The sequence below is a fragment of the Galeopterus variegatus genome, unplaced genomic scaffold, assembly GCF_000696425.1.
Source record: "Galeopterus variegatus unplaced genomic scaffold, G_variegatus-3.0.2 Scaffold218, whole genome shotgun sequence".
NCBI classification, from domain to species: domain Eukaryota; kingdom Metazoa; phylum Chordata; class Mammalia; order Dermoptera; family Cynocephalidae; genus Galeopterus; species Galeopterus variegatus.
Genome location: NW_007726329.1, coordinates 311,054 through 320,015, shown reverse-complemented (window position 1 = coordinate 320,015; position 8,962 = coordinate 311,054). Strand labels below are relative to the sequence as shown.

The 8,962-nt window shown below is 59.0% G+C and overlaps 1 protein-coding gene across 1 annotated transcript in view; it reads right to left on the bottom strand.

Annotated features, from left to right (window-relative positions):
* Nucleotides 1–1,231: 1,231 nt before the first annotated feature.
* The window catches only part of DCAF15 (DDB1 and CUL4 associated factor 15), an 8,490-nt gene continuing 759 nt past the window's right edge, over nt 1,232–8,962 (bottom strand). The window contains exons 2-13 of the mRNA XM_008566041.1: nt 7,248–7,410; nt 7,024–7,159; nt 6,199–6,305; nt 5,962–6,101; nt 5,694–5,864; nt 3,203–3,637; nt 3,005–3,096; nt 2,775–2,903; nt 2,594–2,679; nt 2,286–2,390; nt 2,097–2,212; nt 1,232–1,715 (exon numbers count right to left, since the gene is read on the bottom strand). Coding sequence (XP_008564263.1) covers nt 1,660–1,715; nt 2,097–2,212; nt 2,286–2,390; nt 2,594–2,679; nt 2,775–2,903; nt 3,005–3,096; nt 3,203–3,637; nt 5,694–5,864; nt 5,962–6,101; nt 6,199–6,305; nt 7,024–7,159; nt 7,248–7,410 — 1,736 coding nt within the window. The 3' untranslated portion in view covers nt 1,232–1,659. The remainder of the gene's footprint in view (nt 1,716–2,096; nt 2,213–2,285; nt 2,391–2,593; nt 2,680–2,774; nt 2,904–3,004; nt 3,097–3,202; nt 3,638–5,693; nt 5,865–5,961; nt 6,102–6,198; nt 6,306–7,023; nt 7,160–7,247; nt 7,411–8,962) is intronic.

Sequence of the window (8,962 nt, the reverse complement as noted above, 5' to 3'; positions counted from 1 at the left end):
CCCTCCATGCCGGGGTCCCTCAGCTTCCGTGGCTTTGCTGTCACCGCTCCAGCCTCGGCCAGGGCGGGGAGGGAGCCTCCTAGGCTGGGAAGGCAGGGGGACCCCATCTCCAGATGGGGCCGGCACAATCACAGGGCTGGGCGGACCCGCAGCTGCAAACTCTGACACAAAAGACGTGCCTTAAGGACCCGCCGCCGCTGTACCCAGGTGCCCCATGGGGCAGCTAGCTTGGTCCCTCGGCCAGAAGACCACAGCATCCCCCTCCCCCAGTCCTGCCCTCCTGCCACCCCGGGGGCAGGCAGGCAGGCCCCCTCCCCTGCGGAACCGTTAAATTATTCAGCTCGCTGGCTTTGCACAGCCTGTCCTGGGCCCAGCCCTGAGCCCCAGGTGGGCGCAGGTGGGCATCACCTGGGGACCCCCACTGTCAGCAGCACCCCCGGGACCCCTCTCCCAGCAACTCCACTGCTTCCCCCTTCTTGGTATTAAGTGCAATTAAGTCCGTGGGTGTCACATCTTCTCCAGAGCTGGGCCCTCCCTTGCCCTGGCAGCCTGAGATGGGAGCACTGGCCTACCTGGCTGGGGGGAGGGCAGCAAGGGGCACGGCCTCCAGTTTCCAAAGAGCCGCAGGCTGCGGGGCCGGGAAGTGCCCGCGCCTACCCCAGCCAGGGCTGGGTGCTCCACAGCTCCAAGACCCCACACCCCATGCGCCGCTGGTTTGTAATGGAACCTTCTCCGCGCTCCTACTCTTCCTGGAGACTGTGCTTCTCCCGTGCAACCCCCCTTGACTATTGTGCGATTTGTGAGCGCCGCCTGAGCGGAGTCGGTAACTTGTTGGGTTTTTTTCCAACCATCATGGCCTTATCTGTTCCAGTTTTCTCAGTGTTTTCAACCTGTGAGATGTTTATGGCAAAGAAAAAAACAAGAAAAAAGAAAAAAAAAAGGAAAATCTGACCTATTGTATAGAAATCACTATTTTGTGTGCTCCGCGTGCTACAGCTTTTGGGGTGGCCCTGCGCACTCCCCCATGCCCACGGGGCCTCCCCTCTCCCAGCGGTGAAAGTGTCCACACATGTGGTAGTTTAGTGTGCCGAGCTGTTTTCTACCTTTTTGTAGTCTTTCTTAAAACACAATAAATTACGCTGTGATATTTGCCTACTGCTGACTTGCTGGGCCTTGGTGGGGGCCTTGGGACTGGGGGCTCTAGGCTGCAGTAACAGGATGTCGGCAAGGCTCAGAAATAAAACATTTATTACATGAAGAGGAACAAAGTAGGTTTCCCACCTTGGGAGGGGGAGGCTGGGGTGCATGGGAAGAACAGGGGGGTCTGCTTGGCCTCCCCGAGAGCAAAGTCCACGCCTGTAGCTGAGGAAGAGGGCAAATCACAACGATGGAGGGCCTGTGCCCAGCTTGGGGTAAAGGCGGGCGCTCGAGGCTGGTGGGGCAGGGGACTCCTTCCCACTGCCCCTTCCCAACTTAAATAGGCATAAATAAAAAGCGTCCAGACTCTCAGGCCACCAGGGACTGCCCCGCCCAGCCCCCTTCCCGCAGCCTAACACTAGTGGTGGTTGGCTGGCCGGCCAGGAGGAGGCCAGCCCAGGAAGGCAGCCAGCTCCCAGGCCGCGGAGGTAGTTGGAGTCAGTGTCCAGGGTGGCCGGGCCCTCACAGCACAATCCACGTATATCGCTCGCTGTCTGCCAGAACCTTTAGTGAGCACCCTGTGGAGAGGGTGGGACACAGCTGTGGAGACACTGCCTGTCCAGGCCCCACAGCCACCCCCACTGACTTGAGCCCAGGAGGTTCCAAAAGGCAGGGTCCTTTCTGAGTTCATCTCCATCTCCAGCCTGCAGCCGCCTGATAAATGTCTGAGTGAGACAGGCTAGAGGTTCCCAGGTACCACCACTGCCAGGCCCTGTCCGAGCTGGCCCCCAGGCTGCCCTCCCCCCACCCCCTTTCCAATAGTGTCCAGCCTTCTCGTCCATTCAGCCAACACTTATGAATCAGCGCCTGCTCAGGGCTGGCCTGGAGCCTGGGGAAGGGCCAGTGTCCCTGCCAGTGAGGACCTCGGTTTTGCCCACCACTGGGTCACCAAGCCCCACCTTTGTGCAGTGCCTCGTTGGTCATCCTGTTGACGTAGCGGCCGCTGCTCTCGGGCACCAGCCACTTCATGACCATGTCCACACAGCTCTTGCGGTAGGAGCTCCAGACGCTGCCACTGAAAGGTGAGGCAGTTAGTGGCTCTCAGGGTCTAACCCCCCACCCCAGCCCCACCCCTGGCCCTACCTCACCTGGTTTGCCCTTTGACCTCAGTGAGGTCACCCACACTGACTGTTTCAAAGATGCCTGTGTTGAGGTCCCATGCCACCTTGAGGCTGGTATGATAGGTCTTTGGTCTGCAGAAGGGAGACAGAGGAGAAAGGGGGTGGGACAACTGGGTCACTGAGCAAGGACCCAGGCTACCCTGCGGGGCTTTTGTCTTTGAAGCAGTAATGGAGTGGCCAATCCAGGTTTTGGCACATGCCCACTGACCCACACTGAAGTGCCTGAATGTGGCCCCTTCCGGGCGAGGGAAGGGCAGGGGTCCCTGTCTACTCACCGAAGCTGGCCCTCCTCAGTGGGGGACGGGAATGCCAGGAGCAGCAGGCCAATGTTGATGAGGACCTGGTTGGTTTCTGGGCAGACCTGGGCAGTTATGGGGTGGATGGTGACAGCAGTTGAGGGTGACCCCCCGAGTGGTGGAGGCCCTGGACCCACCCTGCCCCACTCCCTGGGCCCACCTCCAAAATGACTATGTCATAGTCACTGAAAGAGCAGAATTGGTGGCCCCAGGTGGCATCGTGGCGGATGACCTCATTGATGACGTACTCAAAGTCCAGTGTGAGCTGCTCCACTGTCAGGTACTGACCCTATGGGCAGGTGGGCAGACAGGTAGGGGAGGATCACACCAGCCGCCACCCAGCAGGCTCCCCGGGGCTGCTCCTCGGCCTGCCCACCACCCAGCACCAACCTGGACGGCAGTCCGCTCCCGCATGGGCCGCAGATTGCGGCCACGGAGGTCGGTCACCACAAAGGGCAGGGAGATCTTGTCATCCTCGAACTCTGGGGAGGCAGGAAGTGGGGGTAGGGGCGATAGGAGGCCTCAAGGCCCCCTCTGGGCCGGCCTCCCCTCCTGGGGTCTGGCCTGCTGAGTGGGTTCCCTGCTCACCATCCTCTGGCTCTGTCCGCTCGCCGGACTCCAGCACATAATACAGCTTGGTGTAGTTGATGTAGCCAGGCTCGGGAGCAGGTGCCTCTGCTGCAGGGGGGCTGTCCCGGGGCGCCGCCTCCCCACATGGGGTTAGGGGCTCAGATTGCAGGCGGCAGTGGCTGCCTGAGGGCCCTGGGCAGGGTGGTGGCCGGGCTTCCTCCGGAATCCCACCCTTGGCCTCTTTGGCCCTGCGGAAGATGTCGGCCACAAACTCCTTGGCTTTGGCGATGGCAGGTGAGGGCTCGGGGGTGTCAGAGGGCTGGGCTGGGGCAGCCTCAGGACAGAGGCTGGGGAGGGAAGGGGGCACCTCTGGGTTCTGGGGTCCAGGGGGGCTGGGAGGCACCGGGGGGTAGGTTGTGTGGTCGTACAGGATTTGGCAGAAGCTGCTGTCACCTGGAAGAAAAAAGGTGATGGAGGTGGGAGGAGGGGTCAATAAGCAAGTTCAAGTTCAAGTCCAAGACACCCTCCCAACCTCCCTCATTGCCCTGAGTTCTTAGAAATCCACCTTGAAGAGACCCTTCCAGGAGATTTACCCATGCTGAGATCAGTTTGATACACCCAGAAGGGAAAAAGATGTTTATGCACATACCACGCACACACGTGTACACACACATTCAAGCCTCATTCTTGAGCATCTATGGTATGCCACATGCTGAGGACACAGGAGCAAACAAGACAGACAAAACCCCCGCCCCCAGGGAGCTGACAGTCTGCAGCGAAGACAGATAAAAGCCACATAAGTAAGTTAGAGAGTTCACTACATAGCCCTCCATCCTTCCCAGCACCAGCCAGACCGGTGTGGGCACAGACTAGCTGGACCCACAGCCTCTATCTAGAGACCAGGTCCCCCTTGAGGAACGTCCCCCCGGCACGTTCACCCAGCAGCACTGTGGCTGGCCCCACATGAGGCCTGCTTTGAGCCCCCACCAGCAACCCTGGGAGAGAGGGCTGTGTTTCTGGACTGAGGCTGAGAGAGGAACTTGGCCAAGGTCACACCGGGAGATAATGTAAGTCTAGGCTCCTGTCTGCCAAAGTGCTGGCACTTCCGGCAGGGAGGGGAATAAAAGTTGAAAATGGCCGAGGAAAAAGTATCCCTCTGTGTAAGTGCTCTCCTAGGGTGAGGTAAGTGTTAACACCCACAACCAGGCCCTTCCCTGGGCTGGGCGCACACAGCTGACTCCCGTCTGCTCTGATGTGGTCCTTCCTACCAGGGCCCACGGCCGTGCGGGCAGGGGTGTGGCGATCCTGTCCAGGCCTAGCATGCTGGGGGCTCACGGCCAACAACCAGGTGACCAAGCCCTGGTGAGAGGCAGTGCTCACCATCACGACACAGGTGAGGGATGGACGGAAGACCCCTGGATGTGTCCAGGGACAGGTGCCCTGGCCCCTTACTTCTTTTAGGCTTAGTTATATACATCTAATCCTGCCTATTCACCTCCTTCCCCTGGGGGCAACCATTTTAATGGATATTTAATGGGTATCTTTTTATTTGACTGTGTTCTTGCAAAATTGAAAGCTTTTATTTTTATTTTTGGTGGCTAGCCAGTATAGGGATCCAAACCCATGACCTTGTCGTTATATGAAACCTATTTTTAATTTATACATAAGTGGTATCTGGGTATAGATCCCTTGTGTCTTTGCTGTATGAGGGAACTTCAAAAAGTTCATGGAAAGATTTGTATTATCTTTTTAATTCTATTTTTCCAGGAACCTGTTGAAGTGCCCTCTTATCTGAGCATGTCTTCAACATGTGCTCTGTAGACGTACACTCTGGAGCTGTCACTGGTGCTCCATGGGATGTCTCTGCCACCTCCTACTTCCCCAATCCCCAGGGATGGATGTCAAGCAGTCCCAGCTTCTCCTCCACAGCCTTGGACATGCCCCTTACGGACCTGGTGAGAATCTCCCAGAGGGAGACCTGGGCGCAGAGCTGCCAGGTTCCAGTCGCCCTCAGCTCCCATGCAATCCCCAGGGCCCTGTCGCTGCCAGCCAGTGGCATCATCCAGCTTCCTAATATGTGTCACTCTGTCAAGGCAGATCCTGTCCCTTGGCATTTTCCTTGGCATTTCTCTGATACCAAAGAGGTGAGCTGGCCATCTGACCATCAAGCACTCTTTGTAAGAGATGGTAGCGCTTTGCTGTGTGTGGTAGCTACCAGCTACATGTGGCTACTTCAACTTAAAATAACTCAAACTAGATATAATAAAAAAACTCAACTCCTCAGTCACACAAGCCACATTCTAAGTGGCTCCTGGAGGCGGCCGCAGTGGATAACTCAGATATGGGACATCCCAGCCCTATTGAGAGTTGGAGTGAACAGCCCTGTGGTGGGCCAGGGCTGGGTTCAGACCCAGCATTCCCAGTTCCTGGCTGTGTGACCCTGCAGAATGTGGACAGCATGCCCAGAGGCTCACACACACTGGGCCTGTTCTCAGACCCCAGAGCCTACCTGCTGAGTGGACCGAGACGGCACAGGCCACCAGGGAGTAGCTGGTGTTAAGCAGCACCACCTGGTCCTTCTTGAGCTGGAAGGCGGGCTGGAAGGTGGGGAAAGGGTAGACCACCTGGTACTTGGTGTGCAGCATGAAGCCGTGCCGCAGGCACTGGGCGCTTGGGTCACCTGAAGCAACACACACCAACCAGGCTCAAAAGCGGCCCCAGGGCTGGGGAGCAGGTGGCACAGGTGGCCCATGCCCACAGGCCTCCAGCCCACTCACCTGGGTGGGCCCGGCTGGCATCCTGACAGGCAGCACAGCGGCCCGCCGGCGGCACAGCCACGGTGCTGATGTAGATGTCCCGGTGGTTCTCATCACTCATCATCATCATGTTCATGAGCATCCCGTTGGCGGAGCGGGTACTGGGGAACAGCACACCCTCAGTTGCCTGGCCCACACCTGGGGCTGGCTGCAGCCCACGCCCACCCAAACGCAGCCTCCCCTGTCCCTGCGTCTAACTTGAAGCCGAAGACGATGACCTTGGAGGCATCGCTGGGCCACTCGCACACAGTCAAGTACAGGTCACTGTAGATCTCCTCGTCCTGGAAGAGCCGCACCTGCCGGACCTGAGCAGCATGTTCAACGTCAGTGTGGGGTCAGGAGCCACCTGGGCCCAAGGGGACTCCCCCTCCCAAGGCTATGCAATACTGGGCTGGAATGGAGTCAGGGCTGAGCCAGCAGGAGCACTCCAAGCAGCCCCCACCCCGTACCCCTAGCCTTGACTGAGGACAGGCTGGGGAGGCCCCCGTCACCAGTCAGGGAAACAGGGCAAGGAGGAGGCCCAGGCTGGGACATAGTAGATGTGGGTGCCCTGCCCAGGTGGAGGGCACTTGCTTGGCCAGACACATCGGTTCCAAGCCCAGTCCACCCTGAAATCTGTTCCCTCGCTGAGCTCATGTGTAAATTGAGGTACGAGCACCCACCTCCTGTGCGAGTTCAAGGAGTCAAGGATCAAGATTAAAGCCAGTGTGGCAGCCTACTTGGTCCTAATAAAGCTAACTCCTCCTACCCCGCCGGCCTGACCGACAACGTTCTACGGGCTTTATACGTTGTGTTGAACAAAATGGGATTGCCACTATTTACCCGTTTTGAATGATAGAGATGGCAATTTCATATGGTTCAACCTAACACATGGAATTTTGACAATAACCCTGTAAGTACATTATCACCATTTCACAGACAAGGAATCTGAGGCTTAGAGGGATGCCATGATCTGCCAGGGTCACTCTGTGTGAAGGACCAGCCCAGCTCTGGAGCCTCCCACAAGGGAAGGCCTGGCCCTACCAGCTTGAGCTTGCTGTGGACGTTGAACTCCCACCAGTACAGGTGGTAGATGTAGAAGGAGAAGTCATCGTCCCCGCTGCTGCTGGTATAGGAGAGGACATAGCGGCCGCACTTGGAAAAGCCCAGGAAGATGTGTCTGTAGGGTGGAGGGGGCCGTGATAGGGTGAGCCCACCTCCCTGCCCAGCTGCCTCCCAGCTGTCCCCCAGACGGGCCCCAGCCTCACCCTGCGTAGAGGAAATCCTCATCCACAATGTTCTTGAGGGACACGCAGACCCTGGGTGGCAGCTTCCGGAAGAGGCGTGGGGAGAGCTGCCCGCTGATCTGGGGAAGGGGTGGCCGGGGCTCTTCAGGCCCATTCAAAGGAGGTGGCCTACAGCCCCATCCCCCTCACCAAGGCAGAGAGGCAGATCAGCACCCATGGGGTCCAGCCACACAGGCCCACTCCCTACCCACCAAAATGGTCAAGGGTGGTGCAAGCTCCAGAAGATGGGAACGGCTGGGGCAGACAGGGACACTGAAGCCAGCTGAACATCCCTCTCCACCAGGGACCCACGCCACCCACCCAGCTCTATATCTCTTCCACTTTGGGGTCCCTCCTGCCAGAGCCCAGCATCACCTCCCCCAGGAAGGTTCCCCAGCCACGCTGTGTCACCTGGCTCCGTTCCTGGAGGCTGCCCCATGCACTAAGCTGTGAGTGTCCTCTGCTACTAGAGTCTGGAATGGGGCTTGACCTGCACTCTCCCATCCCTGACCCACCAGCATACAAGGGGGCTCAGGCTTCTTGGGACAGTCCTGGGCTCAGGCTTCTTGGGAAAGTCCTGGCCTCAGCTGGGGACCAGTTGAGGCAAAAGGGTGAGCCTAACCGACGACCTGATTCCTGCCCAATTCCCCCTTCTCAGTTAACTGCCACTTTCCAACCAACTCCCTCATCCCAAAAACTTCAACAAGCAAGGAGGGGGGGGGGGGCAGACAGGCACAAGCTGGACAGTGGGAGATCAGAACACCTTCAGTCTTGCTACACAGGCTGATGTGAGAGACACAGCCCTGCCCTCGAGGAGATCTCGGTCTGATGGAAGAAACAGCCCTGTCAGCCAAGCTCAGGCTGAGAGAGACACAATCCCTGCCCAAGGAGCTTCCAAGCTAAGGGTGGAGCCACAGCCAAGCCCAGGGAGCTCCAGGGCTGAGGGCGGAGACTGTCCCTGCCCAGGGAGCTCCCAGTCAAAAGGGGGAGACACAGCCCTGTCCTCACGAAGCTCCTAGCCTCACAGAGAAAGCACAGTCCCTGTCTACGGAGACACAGTCTTGCCCCAGTTGCTTGAGATGGAAATTCACATCTCTGCCCTCCCAGAACTCCCAAACTGATGGAGGAGATATTCCCCAGCTCTGGGAGTTTCCAGTCTGATGGGGGAGACAGAGCCCTACTTAGGTAGCTCCCACTCTGCGGGGAAGACCCGGCCCTATCCAGGGAGCTTCTCGCATTCAATTGGGGGAGGCCAACCCAGGTACAGGAACTCCCAGCTCCCGTGTGCTCCGAGCTGGGGCAGAGAGAGGAACACCAGGCGGAGGAAGCCCGAAGCCGGTGGCAGGGGCTCTGCAAAGGGGGCGGGAAGGCTCCATTACCGAGGGGTCACGGGAGCAGAGCTTTGAAAAACGGGTCTGAGCCTGGATCGCCCCCTTCCTCCTGGTTCCTCCTGAGGCCTCTAGGGTCCCCTCACTCCAAGCCCCCTCCTCGGGACCCCGCCCCCGGCCGCCTCCATCCGAGTCCCTTGGCCAGTGACCCGCCCCAGCCTCTTCCATCGAGGCCCCCGCCTCAGCCCCCTCCCACCTAGCCCCCTGCCCGGGGCCCCGCCCCCGGCCCGCACCCCGCGAGCGCCCTCCCTCCGCCTCCCTCGTCCCTCCTCCCCACCCAACGACCCGCTCCTCCCAGGCTCCAGGCCT